At 41.7% G+C, this 24,534-nt stretch overlaps 1 protein-coding gene and 1 long non-coding RNA gene across 6 annotated transcripts; both read left to right on the top strand.

Annotated features, from left to right (window-relative positions):
* The first annotated feature begins 265 nt into the window (after positions 1 to 265).
* On the top strand, positions 266 to 16,007 carry MRPS33 (mitochondrial ribosomal protein S33). Of its 5 annotated transcripts, none has more exons than XM_064420885.1 (3): positions 266 to 464; positions 13,792 to 14,043; positions 15,669 to 16,007. In XM_064420885.1, exons 2-3 carry the CDS (start codon positions 13,829 to 13,831, stop codon positions 15,772 to 15,774), a joined length of 321 nt encoding a protein of 106 aa, XP_064276955.1. In that variant the 5' UTR covers positions 266 to 464; positions 13,792 to 13,828; the 3' UTR covers positions 15,775 to 16,007. The 5 variants fall into 5 exon arrangements, with proteins under 5 accessions (XP_064276955.1, XP_064276953.1, XP_064276956.1 ...); XM_064420883.1 differs by lacking the exon at positions 266 to 464 and adding an exon at positions 11,249 to 11,406; XM_064420886.1 differs by lacking the exon at positions 266 to 464 and adding an exon at positions 11,265 to 11,396.
* Positions 16,008 to 22,033: 6,026 nt separating this feature from the next.
* Positions 22,034 to 24,534, top strand: LOC135300889 (uncharacterized). Its single transcript, XR_010362641.1, has 4 exons — positions 22,034 to 22,120; positions 22,320 to 22,525; positions 23,739 to 23,855; positions 24,260 to 24,534. It is a non-coding gene; the product is annotated as an uncharacterized LOC135300889 (long non-coding RNA).

Here is a 24,534-nt window from a genome sequence, read left to right as displayed (position 1 = left end):
GGGAGAAAGACATTTTAAAAAATAAATTAAAAAAAAAACAAAATCCCTCCACACACACTTGGGCACACGACATGGAAACCGCTCCCGACAGTGAATTAAGGACATCTCAGCACAGGGAGCTAATTCATGGCTCTTAAATGAATCAGGGGGTGAAAATGCAGTTTCAGCGACGGAATGAAAGCTGAGGCTTTCTTTTCTGCGGGTTACGATTTCAGTGATCCACGGAGAAAGCCAGAGAGCACAGGAAAACATGTCAGAAGGCACGGGACAGAGCAGCGCAGCCCGGTGAGCCCGTTCAGAGGCGATTCCTTGTGCCAGAGCTCCCTGCGGACGGGTCCCACAGCCAGGGCCGCTCTCCTCTCCATCCCGCCCAGCATCGTCTCCGCCCTCCCGAGCATCCTCCGGCGACCAGCGCCTCTCCAGAGAGCTCCAGACACAAAAACAAAGCGAGCGCCTGTACAAAGGTACCCAGGTGGGGTCTGGGGCTGGCAGGGGGAAAGGCAGAGTAAATGGACTGAGTAAATGCACAACCAATTGCAATTTGTTTTTCTTCGTCGGCTTTTTGAGGGGGTCTTTTGGTTTGGTTTTTGGGGGTATTTTCTACATCAAAATGACCTCCACCATATTTTTCTTCGTTCGTCTCTTTTTTTTTTTCCGTTTAAAGAAAAAGAATTCAGTGCCATCTAGTGGGGGAGGGGATCGAGCAAGTCAAGGCGCTGCCCATTCCCAGGGATCTATACTTTTAATTCAGTTATTCAACAGGGAGAGATGACCCCCAGTATTTCCCTGCTCTCTCGGCGATCTTCAGCTGCCCAGAGGTGATGTTTAATTTACATGGGCTCCAGCCTTTATTCTTTGTAAAGAATCACCTACTGAAGTCAAAGGAACTCATCCTAGTGTTACATTACCTGAAGCAGTACTGGCTCTGGAGGCAGTTTGCTGTCCTAATTACAGGATTTCAAACAAGACAGTAATCAAACCAAACATAGATATAACAAATTATGTCTACTAATATTTTTTATCATTCCAGTGCACCTTGAATACTGGTCTCTTTGAATCCTCAGCATGTCAGCCCTTCTAATAACACAGCCATAAAAGATGCTACCATAAAAACATCTTATGATAACTCCCACAAACACTCGACCCATCATTCAAACAGATCTGGGGTGTTTAGGTGACTCAGAACCAAACAGAGGCTCTGTAAAGGAAGATCTGAACCACAGAACACCATATAAAAGTTTGTAATCTAAACCCCAGACATTAACCAGTTGTCAATGTCCCTTCTATTTCTTTTTTTTTTAATAGAAAAAGAGTTTTTCAAAGGGAAGCGTCAGCCAGCTGCATAAACAGGGGCTAGCCACACACACACACAGAGGCACAGAGAATAGGCACACAGCTGTCTACACACTCATGTAGCTGTGCAAACGCTGATATCTAGCTGCACACAACAGCACTTAGCTGGATGTCCTCTGCCTTCCCCACTGGCAACTCACCCATGAGATTAGTTTTTCTTTCAAAAAAAAAAAAGCATGTGGATAGCAAAGAGCAAAGTCAAGAAAGTTAGTGAATGCCAGATTTAAGATCACTCATGGAGCATTAATTTGCCCTGCATACAAGCATACAAACACACTATGATACAATCTTTAATAATATGATTTTTGTTTCCATGACTCTCCCATTTTTTACACTGCAAAGGACAAATGTTCCTCACTTAATGAACACTATTCAAATTTTCTCCTATCCTTATCATCCAATGTGTGGTGCATGTACTATTTATTGCAGAGCATCCAAATCCTGCATTGCATACAGAATGATTAATTTCCTCATGGGCTTTTCTATGGTGGTGTTCTAATTGTAGTATTGGAGGGCTGGGGGGTTTTTTACAAACATCAAGGAACTTATCTTCACAGCTCCCTGCTGAGGGACAGAGATAAAAGGCAGTATTTTCAAACATGTCAGTGTATTTTGGGTACTCTATTAAAGGAACTTAGAACCTAAATTTCCAGAGTACTTAGCACCTTCCTTCCTCAGAGAACAGCTCACAGCCCCTTTTGCTCTAAGCACAGTGGGCAGTATTTCCACAAATTGTCATGGGTGACTGAAACTGGACACACAGAAAATGGGGACCACATGGACAGAAGTTGGGAAGAATGTCATTTTTTTGAGTCACCAAGCTTCATAACAGCACATTTCACAAAGGGTGAAACAAAATCCACTTTTCAATTTCAATTCAAATGCCTGTGACCATGATTTTCCCTGCCTGTCCTCATCTGCTAGGCTCACTACTCAGCCTCCAAACTGTCCACCAAACAGCCACCATCTCAAGACTGCAGAGTCCTGGCTCCTCTGACATCTACCACGAATGAAAACATGATGTGATCATGTATTTTACCTCATGACCACAAGTCACAAGTGCAGCCCACGGGCAATATTTATTCTAGTGTTTTCTTAGAGTCTTCCTTTACTGACCTGAAGTTGTGATGAACAGGGGAAGCACACAGGAGCTGAGGCAGAATGGATATGGGGTCAGGAGCTGAATGGAGTGTACCATCAAAAGAACAGATTTGGTTTTGGAGGAAGCAAAATGAATTGCTGGGCAAAAGGCAAGAGGACAGGTAGGTGAGAAGTCCTATATCATATTTTTCAATAAAGCAGAGGGAATGGCCAACACTAAATGGTCTCACACAGGGACCAGTAAAAGACAGTGCACAGGTAGAAAGAATCACAGCATAATGTTTTTCCAAAGACAAAACAAAACGAAAGGCTGTTGGCTTTCCAGTAAAATTGCTTTCTCCTGTTAAAACTTACTCTTCATTATTTAGCTGTCAACTGTCAAAACCACATCACTGTTAACAACCTGAGGCTGCACTGTGGACATGGCTATGTATGATAATCACTGCTCCTCATGAGAACAACTCCAGGAATGCTTATAAGCTCAGGCAAAACAAGGATGAACTATTTCAAACAAAACTTTTCCCCAGACTGCCCAGCATGGACATCATGCTTGGAAAATATCAGCCCAAGCAGCTGGCATTTAGCAGAGCTATAAACAAGGCCACGTAGCCAAACTCAGCCTAATGAAAACATTATCCCTGAACCTCTGCACTCCCTCCACACAGCCCAAGTGTCTGTGGCCACTGTGCTAAACTGCAGAAGGACTTGGGAGATACTGCTTCACCTCTGAAGGCATTGCCAAAAGCTTTAGTGTTTTCAGCCAGGTGGTAGGATTTAATGCAGACCATGCCGTGTTTAACATGTTGAGTTCTAAAGTAAAATACTTGGGAAAGCCATGCAGGTCTTTTGAGTCCTGGGTAAACACTCAAGTGTTCCCATTAACAGAGGAGAAACAAGAAAGGTTTAAAGAAAAAGAAAAGGCCTAAGCTGCACAGGTTTAAGCCTCTATTGAAAGAGAAAATTCTGCTGGGAGACAACTCAGCTAAAGCACAAGGGCAATATTTAGCCTTCAAGGCTCTTTCAAATTCATCTCCCTATAACAGAAAACAGATCTTAGCCCCTCCCAGGTTTCACAAGCAGAGATTCAGCTCCAATCTGCTGCTGTCTGAGATCACTGCAGCCTCTCTGTGTCCTGCTTACTGTCTTGACAGCTTTGCAGTCAACATCTTCATATTCTACAGCTCCTTCTCCTCTGAGCTGGACATGCTTCCACAGCAACAGACTTGTTTCACCAAAAGCCTTGCTATGAGGACTGCTGCTTCCTTCAAGCCCATCTCTGCTTCCCCCTGTTTACCTTTGGGATACATCAAGCTCAGCCTCCTACCCAAAATCCTGCTACAGGAAAAACCCATTGCCTGCTGCAATGAGGAAGGTGACATTGCTCTGAATGCAGGAGTTGTACAGCAAGGTCACTTGCTGCCTAAAGCCAGCCACGAAAGCAAGATGGCTCTCAACATCACGACCATTGGGCTCAGCTGAAAACAGGAGATATCACTTCATTAAAATTCATAGATCTTGTGACTTTATAGAAATAGCAAGAAGAATCCAGGATGGCAGAGATGAGATATTAGAGCCAAAGAGTACTGACTGAGAGCAAAAGCTCAGACCTCTGTCTGCCAAAAATAAGCATATTTGGTAAGAAGCGCTTTTATTCTTAAAGTTACATCTAACACTTTGATCTTCAATATATTAAAGCCTGATTAATTCTGGTTTTTTTTCTGTACTGCATCAATATATAGTTCATATAGGCAGCCTAATATAAAGGTGCATCTGCAGTAGCGTTAGTTTGCTTGACCTGGCAAGCCACACTGTACAACCTTCCCTAAACTTCTGACAGATTTCAGAACACATTGTTCATTCCCAGTGAGACTTTTGGACATGGTTTCTACCAGCAGTGTTTTGTGAGCTAATGCAGTGAAAGACAGTGCCACAGCCATTGTAGATGGACAATGTGGTGTTTCATAGTGAGTGTATCACATATGTGATTGGCTCTCAGCTATTAATTAAATTCATTGCTTCTTTTAGTCACAAAAGAAGAAAAATGATTAATTAAAAATCAGAATTCATAGACCATAAGAAGACATCACAGAAGCAACTGGAGAGAAAACCAGCAAACCAGCACCTGCCTGGAAAAATTATATTCTCTAAAGGCACTCCTTCATTTTGGAACAAGACTCAGAAGTAAGATTCAGTCTTCATCTATTCTATTTGGCTGTGAAGTCCCATCAGAGTATATTCATTTAAATATTTTTTTTAAGGTATATAAAATACATTGTGTGCGGCTGTAAAAGCAGCTGACATCTAGGATGATAAACTCTCTATTTTAGACACAAGCACACTGCCATCTTCAACGATTTTGCATTTACCTCTCTTCATTTATTATCACCAAGTAAATTTGCATCAAAATAAAGCAGTTGGTTCTTTAGAGTTCATCTATTTGTGCAGTTCATTTCCCTACCTCATGCTTCAGAACTGTGATCTCACAATTACACCTCGTACTCTGAAGTTGTTCCAGTGAGAACTGCTGGGCCATGAAAGGCAGGCATTTAGTTCCCTTTGCTGCGATGGCCTCCAGTAAGTACCCACCAAACGAGAAACCATGGGGAGTACCAAGCTTCAGTGGCCATACTCTGATTGTCTATGATAAAGAAACTGGCCTGCAAGAATTTACTTTTTTCCAGAGAAGTAATGTTTCCAGGACTAAGAAACAAAATTTCCCAAGGACAAGAAAAAAAAAAATCCAACACCAACAAAAAAAACCCCAAAAAAAACCCCACAAACAAAAAAAAAAAACCCAAACAAACAAACAAACAAACAAACAAAAAAACCCTGAAATTTGGGACTCACAGAAATGAAATCTGAAGAAGGAATTTTTCTCAAGAAAAAGGGAACAAATGTCCAGAAAACATGTGTAGGAGCGTGACTTACTCAGCCTGGGTACTAGCAAGGTCAGAGAGAAAGAACTGAACCAAAAAAAAGCCTCTGTAGAATGCTTCTTACAAGCTGAAGCATCTGAGAGTAGCTCTGGTTACAAAACTAACAGCAGCCTCATGTCACCCACCAGGGCCGCAGCAAAGAACTCCAAACTAAAGTGAAAACTATTATCTGTTTCCATAACTCTGCCTTCAAAAGACTCTGTGGGGGAGAAAGGTGGATCAATGATGTTTAGGTCTACAAAGAGCACTACTGAAAAGATTGGATACCTGAGAGTCCAGCCAGATCTTGGAAAAAATCTGCTGACTTAGAAATCAAGGCAGCCAGAGTGGCTATCCAGAGTGCTCTCAAAGACCTAACAATGTATCCTGTGATCAGCACTGGTCAAGATATCCTAAGGCAAGAAGGGACCTAAACCAGGAAAACATGGAGAGAAATCTGCATTGAAATGCACCACAGAGGTCAACTATATACAAAATACATAGTTATACAAACCATATATAGGGATGTACAAAATCAAAGTCTGCTGAAACTCAGGGGAACCACCAGCTCATAAACCCAAGAGGTCTAGATCCAAAACAGTATCTTGAAAAGAGTTCAGCTTGAAGAAACAGAAATGTGAACTCAAACAAACCCAACTAATCTCCTCGGATTTTATGTTTAAGAGATTGATTTATTCCTGAAAATTCTATTGCTGGAACATTTTTATTCACTCTGTTTTCACACTTGGTCAAACAGAATTAGAGATTAACAGCTTTTCATGCCCATTTGAAAGCCTTGGTGGATGCCCTTTCAGATGAGTGTTGCAATGAATGATGGAAGAGAAACTACAAGAGCTTTTATCAGCAGTGAGCCAGATGTCTCCATTATTTCTTCTCTTTTGCTGATTCTGTAATTTCAATACTTTTTCCTTTTTTCTTCTTCTCTCTGCAATCCTCTGTTCTAGCCAAAAAATGTGTCTTTGTTACTGTTGCCTTTAAAAGTTATATGTGCATATTGTTAGTAAAGGAACAACAAAATTTCTGTAGTATGTTTTCCACAAGGGGAAGCTGAAGCATTTTCTAAGAATCAATTAATCTTCACAACCCATTTCTGAAGCAGACATTATTTTCCCCAGTTTACAGAGGGATGAAATGGCAGATAGGTTAATTAACTTGCTCAAGGTCATTCAGTGAGTTAGCAATCAAGCTGCAACAAAAACCTAAGATTTAACAATTCCCATTCCCAAACCCTTCACCTAACCAGTAAGAAATATCCCTTCTCTTCAGTTTTAAGTACTTCATTGAAATCTATCACTGACCATTTATTCTGACATATTGTTGAATTCCAAATTAGTCAGTCTGAATAACAAACATGGAAGTGTGTGGAGACCCACAGCATTCTTTGCCTGTTCAGCTTTGTGCAGCGCCTGTTATGCTGGACAGCTCATCTCCCATTACAAATGGATGTGTTACAGTTCTCCTGCAGAACTGCCAATATCATTCCAGGCATTGCTCCGAGGGCACTGCACAAGAGACAAATGGCACTGGCTCTCTTTCCCCAGGAGGGGGGAAGGCTGCCTCAACAGCCTGGCTGTTGGGGAAAGCAATAAACTCAAAATGCCAACTGGCTTTGAAGAATAATTTCTGTTTTTCTCTTATACTGCATCTCCCTCCCAAGTGTTCCCAGTGTTAGATAGCTGGAGCAGCAGTACTTAATAGTGACATCTTTGTGGATTCCACTCTGGCATTAGTTTGATGAGTTACCTTAAAGTCAAAATATCCTTCAAATACCCACCCAAAGTCTGTCAGTCTCTTAACACTACACATCCTCTCTGGAGGGATTTGCAATTCAGATGTCTCCATGGCTCAGCACGAATCACTGGGCAACAAAATACAGTTGAAGTTTGCCAATTAATCATGAACACATAAGGAATAACAAATAATTTCTAAACACGCATGCAGCCAATGCAGTTCTACCAAATGCTCAGAGGGTCCTTCTACTTACCCAGATGATTTTGTTCCCTTATGTCAGTATTTATAGCAAGAAAATGTTAGAGATCATGTCACAGCACAGTAGTTCTAAGCATAAGACTTGGGAGTGAAGGTGATCACTTTGTCATACAGGTACTGCTCAAATGCCTCATTTCCAAGATCAAATGCTACAAGTTCAGACTCTGCTTTCCTCTAATGTCAATAAACAAGCACCGATGAGCAAACTGTCACCATGATCTTTTTTTCTTTCTGGGTATGCATTTGCCTTCTCATAACAAACAATGCATCAAGTGTTGCATTTTGTCAAAATTTTGCCTTAAAGCTATCATTCAGTTATAAATAAAATACATATACAAGATGAATTAACTAGATAAACAGATCCCTATTGATCAAAAAATATAACTCCAGACAAAATTACTGCCAACTATTTGTAAAAAGGTCTTTATTGTACTTTATCATGTGGTCTCTTCCTCTTTTTTTTTTTTTCGGCTGCTTTGCACGTGTTCCATGAATGTCACTCCACTCCCTTCATTTCTTTCCTCCACAGCAGTGTCTGTACAGAGAATGCCCATGTTGTCTTCTACCCCATGTCACTCTCCTTTAATTCCTTTCTAGGGTTTTCAGCTTTTTCACTCACCCATCTCCCACCAATTTTATTGTTAATAATTACTAACAAGTCCAAACACTTTGCTCTGCTTGCAACAAAAAGCTTAGGAGGATCTAACAGCATGTCCATCAAATTCAGCTCATCACAAACCCATCCATTCCTGTAGTCAGTCTCTGCTGCATCCTTCCATTCCCTCAGCATGCCAAGTCTCATTCAGACTGGGAAGACCTTGCCGTGGGGATGTTGAGTTTACACTCCCTGGCAGAATACAGGGAGACACAGAGTCCCAGATAAGGTGAGCAAGACTTTTTGGGTCCATGGATTGCAAACCAGATCATTCTCTGTCTCTGCAAATTTGCAGATGTGTTGAGCTGTTGTTTTGTTGACTGATGTGACCCTGATTTTCCATCCTGAGTGTCTGTATGCTGCCTTACTGGCACGCTAACCCTGGCTGGGTGCTCTGCAAGCAATTCTCATAACCACAGCAACAACAGCGCTACAGTGACATAAATAGGCCCTTGTAAGTGCACATTTTACTTTGATTTAATAATAATAACAGTAATGGTTGACAGGAGAAACAGCTGAGCAAAGAGGCAGAAATATTTAACTAATGTAGACCTTTTTATATTTGTGCTTCCACCACACCAAACAGGTCTGTTTGGAGCCTGGAGCTGGAGACTGCAAGTATAGGCAGCAACAGTATTTTGAGGGAAAGAGGAAGATATCTTCCAGTGGTCTATATGTCAGTTTTCAGAGTGTGGGTAACATGTAAATAAAATATTGTCATTGATGAGGAAGAATGAGATTGAACTGATGTAACTACTGAATCAGGCAGGATGATTTACCAAAATGCAATATTAAATTACTTTGCCCCAATCCTTTAACATAAATAAAGAAATTCGAAGATTGAGAAGATAAGAGTGCATAAGAAACAACCATCATTATTTTAGAGATGCAGAGACAGTAACTTGTTCCAACTAACCCTGTTGAGAAGGGGTGAAATGAAGTGGGGCTGGCTGCAGAGAATCAGGCTGCTTATCCCTCCAATGAACCAGAAGTGTGCTCAGTTTGAAGCTGAGTGAGGAAAAAGCCTCATTACACATTGCAAAAACTTCTTTTCTGTGACAGAAGTTAATCCAGTCTGCATGGAAGAAGTATTTCTGAACTCATGTTTAAACAATTTAATCAGGGAACAAAAAGGGGGTGTTTGTTTAGGAGCCAGCAATCATAATTTGATTATAGCAAGGACAGTTGTTATAAAAAGGACAAAGGACAGTCCCAGTCAGGGAAATTTTCCCTTTTTCTCCCCTCACCACCCTCCCTCTCTCTCACATATACACACAGACGCTTCAGAGAGACCTCCTCCATCAAGATGGGAGAAATGACGAGAAAATTGCGATTCAAAAATAGAGATAGATATGTAAATGAGAATACTTATGATCTTACTCCATAAAGTCATGATTGCTTAATTAACAAAATGGCCAATTTTGGCTGAAGGACAACTTTGTCTCAGCAGCAGGGTGAAGGAAACACTCAGAAGTTAAAAGCATGGTATAGAACAACGTAGAAATGCAAAATGATGGGAGAAAATGTTCTGTTAATACAAAAAATGAAGACTACAGAAAAAGCATAAATGGTGCGACTATAGACAGTAAAATGAGGGGTGCGGTAATGCTGATGTATGTCTAGAGATGGTGAAATAGCACAGGAGTAGCAGAAATTATAAAAACCTCTATTTCCTCCTTAGAAATATTAAGGAAGAGACACTTTTCTTTCCTTGCAGGAAAAAAAATGAAAAAAGAAGCACTTTTCCATCCATTAGTCGGTAATGAAAATGTTAGGCAAGATCTACTAGAGCAAACATTTTAAAATTAGAATATCTACAGAACTTTTATATGACAGTGTTTGAATAACTGGCTAAAGAAATTCCATGAAGGTTAATTCCTAATAATCACAGAATCATACAAAGGCTTGGGTCAGAAGGGACCTTAAATTTCATCTAGTTCCAATGCCTCCCTGCCATGGGGAGGGACACCTTCCACTAGATCTGGAATATAAAGAAAATTAGAGGATCATGCCAATATTCAAAAAGGACAAGAAAGGGGGCTGGGTTGCCCAGGCCATGAGGCTGCTCTGCTGTGACAAGCATGGAAAAGATGACAGAAAATTAATTAAGGAAGGATGACAGAATAACAATTTATTCAATGCTTGGCAGAATCTACTCTTCTAGAAAACAGGGCAAGCCAGACAAACCCAATTTGCTCCTTCGATGGCATTACACGTTTGGCATATAAATGCAATCACATAATTGTCATTTACTCAGATGTTTGCACAGAGTCTGATTTAGCACCTCCTGGCACTGATTAAAAATTAGCATAAATCAAGCACTGGGAAAGCTCATTTCTAGTGGGATTGGCAGTGGCCAAAGAGGCGCCAGGGGAAGCGTAGCAGGGTCAGGTGCCCATGCCCACACCTCGGGGGGTCCCCTGGGCACACACCCCACTCCAGGTTTGGGGCACGAAGGTGAGTGAGCAGCTCACCACCTTCACCAGTAGCAAGAGACCAAGAGGACACTTGTGCTGAAAGACTGAGATTCACCAAATTGGTGAATTTGCCAAGGGAGATATATTTATGCAGCTGAATAACCATCTTCGAAAACAAGCAGTAGGACAGAAGCAAAAGTAACGAGAGCAAGGACTGGCAATGAGCACAGGAGCCCTGAATCTGGACAAACAATCTCTCAAAGGGGTTTGGAAACACAGTGAATGACAAACATTTGTGGCTCCCAAACTCTCCCTTTCATCTCTTTTCAGTAAAACTAGATTTTGACATTTGTCCCAGTTTGCAGCCTGGTCAAGAGTGAAGACACTCAGCTTTCAGCTCTTTATGTGAACTCATGCCTTCTCCCAAGAGTAAAGTCAGCTTGGTTTTATTAACCTGAGCACATGTTCTTATGGAGCGAGGCTGCTGGCTGGATGCATCAGTGGGGACAATCTCACACCACCCCTCCCTGGCAAAACCAAAGAATAAGGCTCTATGTAGACTTATCATCCTTTTAATGAGGATAACTACTTTTCCCACTGTGTTATTAGATTTAAGCATATAACTCCAAATCTGCTTACAATAGGGAGGGAAACAAACGAAAGAAAGGGAGTCACCACGAAAACGTTTTGTTCTTGACGCAAGAGGGTGTGACCCTCGTGTGGTGTGACCCCTGTGGGTCACTTCCAGCTCAGGATATTCCGCGATTCCGTGGCTCCACGACCGCGGGCACAACGCCCCACGACCCCACTGAGGGCGGGGAAGGAAGACGAACCGCAGAGGGAGAAAGGGGAGGAGGACGATCCCTCCCTCGGCCGCCCGTGCCGCCCCTCGCGTCACCCGTGCGCGCCGCCTCCCTCCGGCAGCGCCGCCGCTCTCCTGGCCGGGTCAGCGCGGGTGAGCGGGCCCGAACGGGGTGCCGGGCCCGAACGGGGTGCCGGGCCCGAACGGGGTGCCGGGCTCCGGGGTGCCGGGCCCGAACGGGGTGCCGGGCTCCGGGGTGCCGGGCCCGAACGGGGTGCCGGGCTCCGGGGTGCCGGGCTCCGGGGTGCCGGGCTCCGGGAGCCGCAGCCGTCGGGCGCGTCCCGGCGCTCCCGTGCCGCAGGGAAGCGGGGCCGGCCCGCCTGAGGCGGAGCCGCGCGGGCGCGGGTTGAGCTCCGTGGCGGCCTGGTCTTCCCCCTGTGCTGCTGGGAAATGCGGAAGTAACGCGGGGGAAAGAGCGTTCTCCTGGCGTGTTCCGAGGGAGAAGGGAGCGGTCCGAAATCAGCGGGTGGGTGGGGAGTAAAGGATAGGGCAGGCCAGGGCGGGAGTAGGGAGCCGGGAGCAGGTGGAGCGGCAGCGCGGAGCGCTGGGTTTGGTTTAGGTGCGCTAACTCGGAGTGAGCCGCCCTGAGCATGTCATTGCTGGAAGTGACAATAACGAAAGTACTCCTTCGTCTCACAGACGTAACATGTCACAGAATCAGCCCTGAACAGGCTTTGGATAGATCTGGGAGTCTGCAGCCTTTGCTTTGCTTCTCTCTCAAGCGTTCTTAGTCGGGCAAGGATTAGTGGAGGTCTCCAGCCTCAGCTTGGGTTGTTACAATTCTTTTAGCGAGTCAGAAGTGAAAATCGGGTTACTCAGACCACAGCTTTGCATTGTTCAGGAGCTAAAGGTATTTTCATTTGAAGGCTGCAGTAAGTAGATAAGCAAGTTGTGTGTTTGAGTCCGGTGATAAACACACACTTTTGGAGTCCTGTGATGAAGAGTTTGGGGGACAACTTGTTGCTTTGTCTACGAATGCAGGAACTAGAACTGGCTGTTTTGAAAGAGATGATTAAGTAAAACTTAGTGGTTATTTCACCCTGTAATAGATGCTCATGTTGAAGTGCTGCCCTGCAATCATTTAAGAGCTTCTGTGTTCTCACACTAGGCCTACTGCCTTAGCTCGAGGTCTCTGATGCTTTGCCTTCCCTTTATGTTACTTTCACCATTATTCTCTCTTCTCAAATTACTTGTATTATTTTCATGACTGATTTTTTTCCCCCGCTTCCTTTAGAGTGCTTTGCTAACAGAAGTAAGTCAAAGCAGGTCCTCCAATGAGCAGATGTATGTACATGAGGTTATGAATACTCCAGATTTGTGTTACTAAACAACAGACTCTGTGTAATCATACTGAAGTGGACTTAGCACTGACCTGATGATTACTCTTATCCATGATCTTTAATTTGTTATGCTCATGTTCTGGAATCAGCTGTGCAATATTTTTTAAAACAAAAATGTTAAACTAACCTCAGTGTCATGCTCTTGAAGGAACCTGCTTAATTTGTCTTCAGACAAATGTTATCACTCATTCAAAAAGGCAAAGTGCAGACGAGATACTACTTCAAATACAGGATTATGGGATTGCTATTCTTGTCTACTGCAACCAGTTCTGCAAAGAGTAAAGAAGACTTAAAATGGGGAGGGTTAGGAAAGCTGGGAGAAAAAAAACCCTTCTCATGCTACTTTAGCAGAATAAATGTTGTCTGGTGGTCTAATATCAATGGTTTTGTCTTTGGAGCATTTTTTGTTGCAAAGGTTTTTAGATGAGAGATCACTAAAAGAGAATGGGAAGCTGCTGATTGATTTTCTTGGAAAAAAGAATCTGGCATGGGAAAACTACTGTTTCCCTCTCAAAAAGAATAAGTATATGAGAGACTGAAAAGAGAATGGAGAAAAAGCTGATGGAGATGAACAAGGGAAGGGAATTGAGATGGGAAAGATTTGTGTGATTCATATAGAGAAACATGATTTGTTTATAGCCCATTGTTACATGGGTTATAACAGTGTTTTAAGTAGGGTGAGAAACTTTGATGAGGAAAAGCTTCCCAGGTCATTTTCTCTATATGTTCAAGTGGTGCCTTACCTTGTGCTTGTGTAGCAGTCGGTGGTATCACACGGGTGCAATTTTTCGCAGAGCTCACACTGTAATTGTTCCTGTGGATGGAGTTTAAGGGTTGTCTTGAGCAAGCTGAGTGAGTTCTGCTAATAAACCTTGCTAGCCATGGTAAATTGTGGTGCAGTGGACTTCCATAGTTGGTATTGCTGTCTGTAGGCTGGAAGTTGTCCCTGAATTCATGTAGATGTTCTTCATCAGCAGGATTACGTGCTAAAGTATGAGACTGATTTTATGCAAGGAATGTGTGATGTCAGATGAATGATCAGTGTATGATACATTCCTTTGTTTGCCCTAATTCTGGGATAGCTGGTTCTGCTCTTGAGTTGGGTGAAGAGCTGTGGCTCTTCTGTTTGCTTTTGCAGCAGGGTCCATCTGTGTGTGCCCACTGCTCCTGGGGAGATGTCCAATGTTTCCAGCTACGCCCTCCGCATGGCCCGGCTGAGTGCCCAGATATTCGGCGACGTGGTCAGGCCCACAGACTCCAAATCCATGAAGGTGGTGAAGCTGTTCAGCGAGCAGCCCCTGGCCAAGCGGGAGGAGGTGCACAACTGGTACCCCCCTCACAACACCTACTACGCCCTCATGAAGAAACTCCGCTACTTCGGGCTCTACAGGTGCTTCCTGTGCTTGGCGATGGGAAAGGGGTGGCTGGGAGTCTCCTTGCAGTTGTTTTCCTCTAGGGAAGTGTTTAGTTCTGAATATGGTGCATATGGAAATAGGCACTTGATTGTTGGCACTGAGGGCAAGAAGAGTAAAAGTGACTGCTGTCTAACTTTTATCATAATTGGAACCTTTTGTGAGAAAGACTGGAGGTTTAGTTGTGGGCAAGCAGTTACCTAAGAAATAGTTCCTGCTTTTGCTTTGTGGGGAAGAAAAGAAAGCTTTCTGATAGACAGGAGATGGGTCTGTAGTTCTGAATATGGCAAATGAATGTGCTACAAGGAGGTGATGTTCACACCATACTTAGCATATATTTCTGTCATTCGACAGCTAATAAGTGAAATTTAGAAGAGACAGAAAGTCTCTTTTAGGCCAGAAGGCCTTTTATTCTGCAAAATAAATTAAATTAAATTCAAATGTGATTTAAATAGTCTTGTTAATTCCTGCTTCATCCAAACCAGTTGTCTCATTTCTAAATTAACTCTCACAGTGTGTATCAGGGAGAATTGTACTGCTGAAGAACATCAGGAGGAGTCAAATGCAGTTCTTTCATTTCAATCAGGTAGCACTAAAAAAGTCTTTGAAAGTGAGGCTGCAAACCCTGTATAGTCAAAACAGATTACTTGTTGCTAGTGTGACAATACTAACCATCAAGGATTGCATCCAGGATGCTCTTGCTTTAGGTAGGTGTGCCAACACGTTCTAGACTGGCTGTTTGTTTACACAGAAAGCCTCAATGTGATGCTAATGTTTTTTACTCTTCTCCTTCCTCTATTAAGTTCCTTTTCTAGCTGTATACAGAGAGTTGGTAGAAGAAAAAAAAAATGTGTAATGAAGAATCATAGACTAATGGGGCCGGTAATAAATCACAAGCTTTTTGTTTCTGTTTAGAGAAGTTGTGTTTAAAAATAGCAATGCAGTAATCTTAGGCCACATAGGATGCAGTTATGACTTTGGAAAATCACTTTGGACTAAAAAATACAGGGACGGATTAATAGAATTTATTAGAAAGTGATTGAGGATTAATTATCCCTGCCCCTTCATCCTCCTACCTATTTTACTCTCTTATTAAGATTCTCCCAGTATTGATGCCATCTTCATAACTCATTCCTGAAGTCACCTGAGAGCAGTGCCATGTGCTGTAATTACTGCTCAGCATGGCCCTGTTTCCCTAGGAGCTAATGACCTGAACACAGGAACACAATGTGCTCTGGCTGCACTACTGAGCTGGATAACAAGGGGGAAAATCTTTTTGTCTCTTGCTAAATTTTGCATTTTACTGCTCATTTAAGCAAAGGGGATCAAAAAATGCAATTGGAATAACACATATGTGCACACACCCATTGTTACTGAAAAGGACACCCTGTTAGTTCTGAAAGTATCAGAGGAAATCTCTCATGTTCTTATTCAGTGATACTGCCGGCAGTAACATGGAATACATTGCAGCAAGCTTCAGTATGGACTTGATGGTTAGAAAAGTTTTGATTTTTTTTTTTTCATTAGCATATAGTTCAAAGAACTACTGGTATCTCCACATTCCAAGAAAAAGAGTAAACTTTATTCCTTCTTCCCCACCTAGGGATGAGCATCAGGACTTCAAGGAGGAGATGAGGCGATTGAAAAAGCTCCGTGGGAAAGAAAAACCAAAGAAGGGGGAAGGAAAGAGAGCTCTCAAGAAGAAGTAGTGCTGCTTGAACAGTGTAACTGACTGCTCTGGAAATGCTGGGGAATGGCTGGAGAAGTCTTGGCGTGTGGGCTGCATGTGGGGCACAAGAAACATGCTGTGAAATTGTGGACACCACCTTGGGAATGCACTTGGGTCTTTGAAGTTTTACTGGTTTTGAATTTCTGTACTTCAAATGTACTCTATATTGCAGCACAGTAATAAAAGAAAAAGTGCTCAGTGTTTTTCTTGAAACACCTGTACCTGTTTCAGTTTTTCTTGATGTGGAAGTTGTTTGCTTTTCATTGTCTGTTTTACATTCTTGTATTAATATCAACACTGTTTTACATGTGGCCACAAAAAAACAAGGATTCCTGCTTCTGCAGCTGCTTGTCAATCTTACCTGTTATAATTAGTTTCATTTCAGGTAGCTCTAGTGCTATTTTTTTAAAGTTTTTTAAAATTTTTTTAAGTTGCTGTTACACTCTGTTGTTCTGTTCTTTTCATTGGACAATACTTCCCAAACCACTGCCTGCCCACAGCACTCTCATTGTACCCTAAACTTCTAGATACTACAACAGAAGAGGCTGAAATATTAGCTAAATCTATATAATAATGGAACTATTATATGCAATAATGAAATTTAAAATATTTTTTACAGTAAACTTATTCTGATTGCCTGGAAGACATGTATGAAACACTACCTAAGATAATGGACATTTTTATTAGCATTCATTAGGGCTTTTATCACTAAGCTCCTTTTGTTGCTAATATTAATCATTGGTGGATCTACATAAATTTGTAGCAGCTCAGCAGCTCTACCTCACCAAGGTTATTAATTGAAGAGGTGCTGATTGTGTTAAAAGGTGTTTCTGGTGAGCTGTGTAGTTCTTGTGTCTTTATTTCATGTTACCTGCTTTTCTAAGCTCTAAAAGAAGCCGATTTTAGGAAGTCTGCAGTGTTGTAGGAGTTTTTACCACAGTCAAACAAATGCTGTAGAAGTTAATATTTTATATTCACTGCTCTGTACTGCAGTGGTAAGTTTCTCTCTTATTCTAATTTAAAATCCTATTAGTAACTTAGAACTTTTGCTCATCTGTAATGTGCTTAAGCCATTTTTGTGTTCCATGTGTTGTCTGTGGGTTGTGACCTTCTGGTACTGAAGTACCTGAAGCCTGTGGTGGGCCTGCCAAGAAGTTCATGGTTCCTGGGACATGAGCATGCAGCTGAGGGGAAGGGTCTGGTTCCCTTAAACTCACCTTTGGGAAGAAGGGCAGCAGGGACTCACATACTGGGCAGGAAAGAGAATTATCAAAGTAGAAAGGTTGCTGCTGCCTGACACTTTCTGGCTAGGAGTGTGAGGGGTGAGGTTTTTATGTTGCTTGCTTTGGTGAAGAGAGAGAACCATTCTCAGCAGAGCTACTGCAGCAGCTCAAAATTAAATCCAAGATAAATAAAAATGTTTTCTCCGCTATTTAAGATGAAAAATCATCTCTTCTGGTGCTGCAAAACTCTTAAAGCTTTCACAATATAAACACACAAGGGACCAAAAAGTGTGCATGCATCAAAAGGGGAATTGTGGTTCTGTAAAGGAAGTATGAATGGCCTTAAACTTTGTGTGTGGGGGCACACTTGGTTATGAGTAACATAGCAATATATAAAATACTTGTGCAACATGATGAAACAGTGCCTGTGAAGTAGGAGATGTGAGACAAATGGACTGAATAATTGATTTACACCTTTTTCTGTGCAGCATTTACAAAAGCAAATGGATGGAGGGAAAAAAACAACCTCTTTCTGAAAAAGTACAAGAGGGTTGCCCTACCTAATTTTTCATTATTTTTCTTCTGTAATAGTTATTTGCTAGAACTTGGTCTTTTCAAAAATGGTTGTTTCCCTTCCCCTAAGTTTTCACCCTAAAATAATGATGACTCAGCCAGTATTGGAGCATATCCTAGTGTTAGTATAATCCATTGCTTCCTGGGAGCATTAGCGTAACTATTTTGTTCCAGAAAGTACAGCCTTTCCATAAGCAATTTCCTACCTCGCTTCTAACCTGTGCTCTGTCATTTAGTAACAGGCATGGCCTGAAGAAGACTGCATTTCATTAATCATAGGTACTAGAGAGATTGGGAGTCAATCCTGAAGCATCACGCTTGGTATAATGCAGTAGGTGTATTTAGGGGAGGAAGGAGAGTTCTGGCCACGTTCTGAAGGGTAAGGATAGGAACACTTATGCTTTATACAGCTATTGGTATAATGGTGTTTTATGTATGTCCATTTTATGTACAAATTACCAAGTTTCACTAGATCTTTATTTTCAGTTTTCCCCTTAAAATTATTTTTTTCACCATTGAAACTGCAGTGTCTTGTAACAAAATCTGCTCTTTTCCTGAGGATATGAACTGACTGCCCTCAGAAAATGTATGTTTTAATTCTTGATCAGAATAAACCTGGTTAGCTGACCTCTAAGGGGCTAACTGAGAATAAAAACTAACCTCTTCCCAACCCTGAGCAGCTTTATTAAATGCCACTGTTTCTTTACTTCGCAGTGCTTTAGCTATGCTTGTCTTTAATTAGACTCTGGTATGATGTACTCATAGCTGCTGAGCACTGCTGTGATAATCACAAGCTATTTTGTAAACAGGCTGACCCAGTTGCTGTATATATCCTATAGGCAGTGCAGCTTTTGCCAGAACCTCTTACTATTGCAAGCCCTGCATACAGGCAGAAGCTCACTTGCATGTGACTGTACTTTGTAATGGTGGAAAGAAAAAAACCCTCAGTCTTGCTTTCTGGCAGCGCTACCAGTGTGTTAAAATACCTGTGCTCTGCTCAGAAGAGTAATAACTTGAACAAAGTTTCTCCTAATGTGGAAAGAATCTGTTCTACTTATTAAAACAGCATGCTGAGTTTACACAGCTCAGAGTGAAATGCACCTGAATTTCTTGAAGGTTTTAGATAAATGCTTTGTCTTGCTTGCCTTTGCTTCCCCAAGAGTAAAATTAGAATAATGATCACTTAGTGAACAACATCATGAGGTTAAGCTGCTTCGAGGCTGGGAGTTCATCCCAGGAGAGCCCTGTCATGGGCAGATTAGTCTGGCTCCTGTGGTAGGACATGTAGCTCTCTTGTTTCAGAGATGGTTGTATGCAACAGCTGAGGACATTTTTAACACTTAAGGTGTTGTATGTTACTTTGTTTGCTGTTCTACTTTAGATGTTTAAAATGTCAAATGCTGAAAAAAATCTTAATTTGGTCAGAAAGTAAAAATAACAAAAATCAGAGTTATTTCTTAAACTATAAATATTTTTGAAAATTTGAAGTTTACGTGTACATCTTCCTCTACCACTTTGAGTTGAAGACTATTTTAGGATAATTTAAAAAAACAATCAACAAAGACTGAAAATATTCACAAATTTAATGTTTTATGATTTTATGTTTTTGAAAAGTTTCACAAATTTGAAAAGCTGCTTTGATGAGAGAATAACTGTGTTTTGTGTTCTTTCTTTTAAAGCAGAAAGGATAATTTGCAAGGAAAACAAATGCTATGGTTTTCTCAGATCAATTTCCTTAAACTCAGATCTCCTCTGTAACTGGTTGTGGAACTTCTTGTACAGTCCCTTGACAGTAGATTCTGAAAAGAAAATCCTTCAAGGGGACATTCTCTGTTCATCATCTTGATACTGAGTTGTGTAAGAGCAGAAACTCTTCCTGGTTAGCCTCCTGTAGGTGCAGCATCATTTCTCTAAAGTGTCCAAACAATGGAAAACTCAAAAGTTCTAATAAAAATTTAAGAGGAGAAAAGATTATATGAGGCAAGTAAGAGAAAGCAGAAATGAAAACAATACCCTTATCATAAATCCTAGAGGCAAAACTTGAATTATGTGTGTAGGTCAGCTATTTAGAATGGATCTTTCTGTGCCTGCACAGCTGGGGTAGCATGAAAAAAGGTGGGTTTGTCTTTTCACTTCTTTCTTCTTTCTTTTCCTTGTCCTTTTCCTCAAGTGTAATATTAATAATAATAATAATATTTTGAGTACAAAGAGGAAGGAACAGACAGGAAAAAATCTGAAAGAATTTCTTGTGAAGGCTCAGTCACAGCAGAGCACAGCAATAATGTGTTCAAATGGGGAGGAGCATAACTCTAGACAGATGTTAGAAGGGCCATCACCACCACACTGGCTGGGAAGTTATTTAGGGTTGTCTAGGGGGATAAATATGAAGTCAACAGCATGATGATCATGACATCAAAGTGTCTTTATACATGCTGTGTTGAATTGTTCTGGGTGGAATACTGGGGCAAATTCCACAAAGTGAAATATTTAGAAAAACTGAGAAGATTCCTAAGAAGAGGGTTTGGTTTATGTTGTCTGAGTCAGGCAGAGCTGGGCTGAGCCAAATGTTATAAAATATAGCACTGAGACCACTTCTCTCCTGGAGCAGGAGCAGGCAGACTGGATGACCTAATACATTTTCTCATATCGTAGCTAGGTCTCTGAAAACAAATCTCACCAAGAGCTAAAAAAGGATTTTTATATCCATTAGGTTTTCTGTCTCTGCTTGAAAGTACTTCACTTCATCCCAGGGCTCCTAAAGCTGTCTGTAAATATTTCATAGAGTTCAGAGGGTCTCTCTCACTTCAGTTGTTGTTTCTGTGTGTCTGATGTTTGCCTCATGGGCTGCTTCAGTACATAGGCTTTTAATGGTTTTAGGAGCAAAAAGCACCTGAGGTCCAGAAATTCTAAAAGCCATACTACTGCCATACACAGTGGTGTGTTGCTGCAGATAGGCAATTGTGAATGCATCACATTCCTCTGTTTCCACTACAGTCTTGCCTGGATAAAAGGGAGTGGGGTCACTTGCCTCCCACCTTTCAAAACCAGATCTCTAAAATGTGATTCCAAGTTAAAACATCTCCAGAAGTGGCCTCAGTTTAGAAACTGCATAAATACTGAGTATCTCCAACTGGTATCAATGGGATTTACCTCTGTGTAACAGGTAAATCCAGTGCTAGGTTTTGGCTGATAGTGGTCTCTTCAAGACAGAAGCCTCATGTCTCCAGAGACACTGTCATGTCTGTGCATGCCAAAGGTGCTTCCCCAGTGATATTCCCCAGCTGGACCCGATGATCCTTGCAGGTTCCTTCCAGCTCAGCATACTGTGATTCAGTGTGGATCAAAGTTGTGTAAGGCTCTCTGGGTGTCATGCATTGGTTTTTGCAGAGAAGAGAGCTTCAGTGGCTTTAGGAGAGCCTCATCCATGAGAGACTGTGCTGGCACCTGGGTGATGGTGATTTATTTACAACCAGCCACCACTATGGACAAGGTGAGACATTTCTAATTCTATACTTGCATGCAAAGGAGCCTGTGTGCAACAGGCAGCATCAAGCTACTGCTCAGAGTGTTTCTGAAGAGCAACAAGCAATCAGGGTATTGCATTCAGCCAGTATTGAACTGGCTGATTAACAGGAAATTCATTGCATTTTTTTAAATTATGTGCAGGTAGGTATTGTTCATGAGCTCTAAACCTCACAAATGCTTTCTGAGTCAACAGCATAAACTGAAAAGCGAGAATTAGGCTACAGAATGTCAGGGTTGTTACTGGCAACTAGAAAATAACCCTGTAGCCTCCTTATTTTTCTTCTTGTGCACTTATTTCTGCTTATATGCTACGATGTTTGCCAAAATACTGCTCTGTTGCCTGACACCAATAAAGCCAATGGTGTGATCTGTCTCTGTATTTTCAAACTCAAGTTGTTTGATAGCATCTTCAAGTTAATTAATAATTATTGCCCTCTGAGGACACATACTAAAGTATTGACTCGGAATGCAAACCACCTAAAAATCAGATGAAATGAAGATCTAAGCTGGAGTCATTGTCATGGTTTCACCCGAGCTGGCAGCTGAGCCCCACACAGCCGCTCACTCACACCCACCCCAGTGGGATCATGGAGAGAACTGGAAGGATAAAAGGCAGAAAACTCGTGGGCTGGAATAAAGACAGTTTAATAGAGAAAGCAAAAAGTTGCACACACAAGAAAAGAAAAACAAGGAATTAATTCCCTGCTTCCCATGGGCAGGCAGGAGTTCAGCCATCTCCAGGAGAGCAGGGCCCCATCACATGTAACAGTGACTTGGGAAGAGAAAGGCCATCACTCCAAACGTGATCCTTTCTTTTTCTCCTTCCTCCTCCCCCCTACTTCCTTCTTTGCCCCACCTTTATATACTGAGCATGATGTCATATGGTCTGGAACATCTCTTTCTTCAGTTGGGGTCACCTGTCCTGGGTGTGTCTCCTCACAACTTCCCAGTCACCCTCAGCTTCCTCACCAGCCTCACAAAAAGCAGAAAAGGCCTTGGCTCTGTGTAAGCCCTGCTCAGCAATAACAAAACCATCTCTACATTATCAACCCTGTGTTCATCACAAATCCAAAACACAGCCACATACCAGCCACTGTGAAGAAAATTAATCCTCCCCTAGCCAAATCCAACACAGTTATGTAGAATACCCCAGAGGGGGGTAACAGAATTTGTGTTCATTTACCAAAACAAATGTGTCTTCCAGAGAAAGAAGTCTCCTTATATCCAAAAGGAATAACCACATCCAAGAGCCTTCAGCATAATTGCAAACTTCAAGCAATCCACAGCATCAAAAGCATTGAGAGGCCATTGGCCACTGCACCAGAAATTTTGCCTTTGGCCAAGGGCATACTCACAGGAATGAGGATAGAGCAACATGGTTAGGAGACTGTCCTAATTTCCACTTGTTTGGTGAGCAGCTTTCTTTTACATGAGAGACTAAATGTCTGTGAGGCTTGTGTTGTCTTTGTGGTGGTGAGGATTAATAGACAAGGACGGATTATAAATGGTGATACTGACTCTCTCAGCAAAAGACACTGGTATTTTAACATGTAAGACATGCATATGTGTATTACAATAAATTCATTCATTTACAGAGGTTATCCATGCTATCTGACCTTTCCCTGAAGAACAGTAACTCTTAAAACTCCAGCAACGTGGAATATTGCCCTGAGAAACCTGACATGTCACCATGTTCTCACTCTCCCACATCAAAGCTGCAGTTTCTGTATTTGATTCCTGTTATTGATTTAGTTTTCTTTAAACTCTTGAAATATCCTTTCTTCAGGCCAATACCAACCCTAACAAACTTCTTCTGCTCTGAGAAGAGGCTAGAAACTGAAAGGTGCAAGTTAGTATGTAAACTTTTATTAGATCAGAGATGTTGATAGTCACCAACATGTCTGTGAAGTGCTAGAGAATCAAATAACAGCAGGTAGTCAGGCCTGGGAAGCTCAGCTACACTGGGTATTATGAAGGAAAATCCTAAGACTGAAACATAATTGGAACAGTCATTTTCTGAACAGTAAAATTATTTGATTGTGGTGGTATCCTTTCCTGCTCTTTCTTGGAACACAATCACATTAGTGAGGGGTTTTCTGCCTAAATGGGACAGTTTTGAGTTGTAAAATGTGATTATTCACACTGGAATAATAATATGAGGCATATAACACTGTTTAGTCCTTAAAGCTGATCAACTTATCACTGTCCAACACAGAGGACTCAGAAATCAGATATCTGAACAAGCTGAATGTGTTAAAGCAGTGACCAGGGGTGCTATGGGAACAGGAGGCTCTGGACCAATCTTTGCAAAGATAGGATGTGGTCCCAGTTTTAGCAAAGTACATCAGGCAGCAAAACCAGTGTTCCTTGTTCCTTTGTTTCCCTGTTTTCAGCTGCTTCTTGTTTACTAGGAGAGTTGCATCTTCTTCTCCAGTGTCTACTTAGACTGCATTCTCCCTCCATCTAATCTTGTATCCCATTCCTCCCCTTCCTTTTCTGCTGGCTGCCACTTCTATTCCCTTCATAGTGGTTTCAGGGCTCGTGCTATCACTTGAGGGTCCCTCAAATGCCACATAGGTGGGTATTTATATTGCTTTTGAATAAATATTGGTTTTTTTTTCAGTTTCCCCTGTAGGGAAATGAGTGAAGGCAGGAAGCAGCACGGAGAGCAGCAGAGCACTGTGAGGCAGCACTCGCATGATGGACCCCAAAATCAGCATTCACATGTGGGAGGGAACAGGTCAGCACTGGGTTCTGGTGACACCAAATAGTGTGCAGGGTATGGAAGGGGCCTATAGGCAAAGTCACTCCCATGTCCCAGTTCCCATCACCTTTCCTGCCTTCCATATGTCTCCAGAAGAAAACGTTTTGCTTTTTACTTTCTGAAGGTTTGGGCTGGGGTCTAGGGAGAGAAGAGCAGCAGTTTTATAAATAATTCCTGAAATAAATTATGCTTGAATCAAATGAAAGCTATGTAAATAGTCTAAAGATTATGACAAGAAAATCTAGAACAGGCTATTATTTTTATATAAAATAAAGCTTGTTAGGTCAACATTGCTTTTAATGGTAGAATGAAAACTGAGTTAAGAATCTGGTGGATTCACTTTTTTTTCCTTGTTTTCCCTACTCCTGTTTTACTGGCAGTCTCCACCCATCCTCATTGCTTCTACTCATGTATTTAACTCAGAGGAAAAGAACTATGAAATCTCCATCAGCTGAAAAAAACACAGATAAGACTGTTCAGCAGCAAAGTTCAAATCACCATCTGAATATTATCTAATTTCACACTGAAGGTATGAACATTTCAGGTTTAGCCGTGTCACAGAATGATAAATGTCCTGAACTAGTTCACAGGAAGTTCCAAAGGAAACAATACATATGCTCTGTACTGGAATAGTTTAAAGTAAAGGACAAGGAAA

The sequence above is a fragment of the Passer domesticus genome, chromosome 5, assembly GCF_036417665.1.
Source record: "Passer domesticus isolate bPasDom1 chromosome 5, bPasDom1.hap1, whole genome shotgun sequence".
Lineage (NCBI taxonomy): Eukaryota > Metazoa > Chordata > Aves > Passeriformes > Passeridae > Passer > Passer domesticus.
Note: the sequence above shows the minus strand (reverse complement) of the source record. Positions and strands in the feature narration are given on the sequence as shown.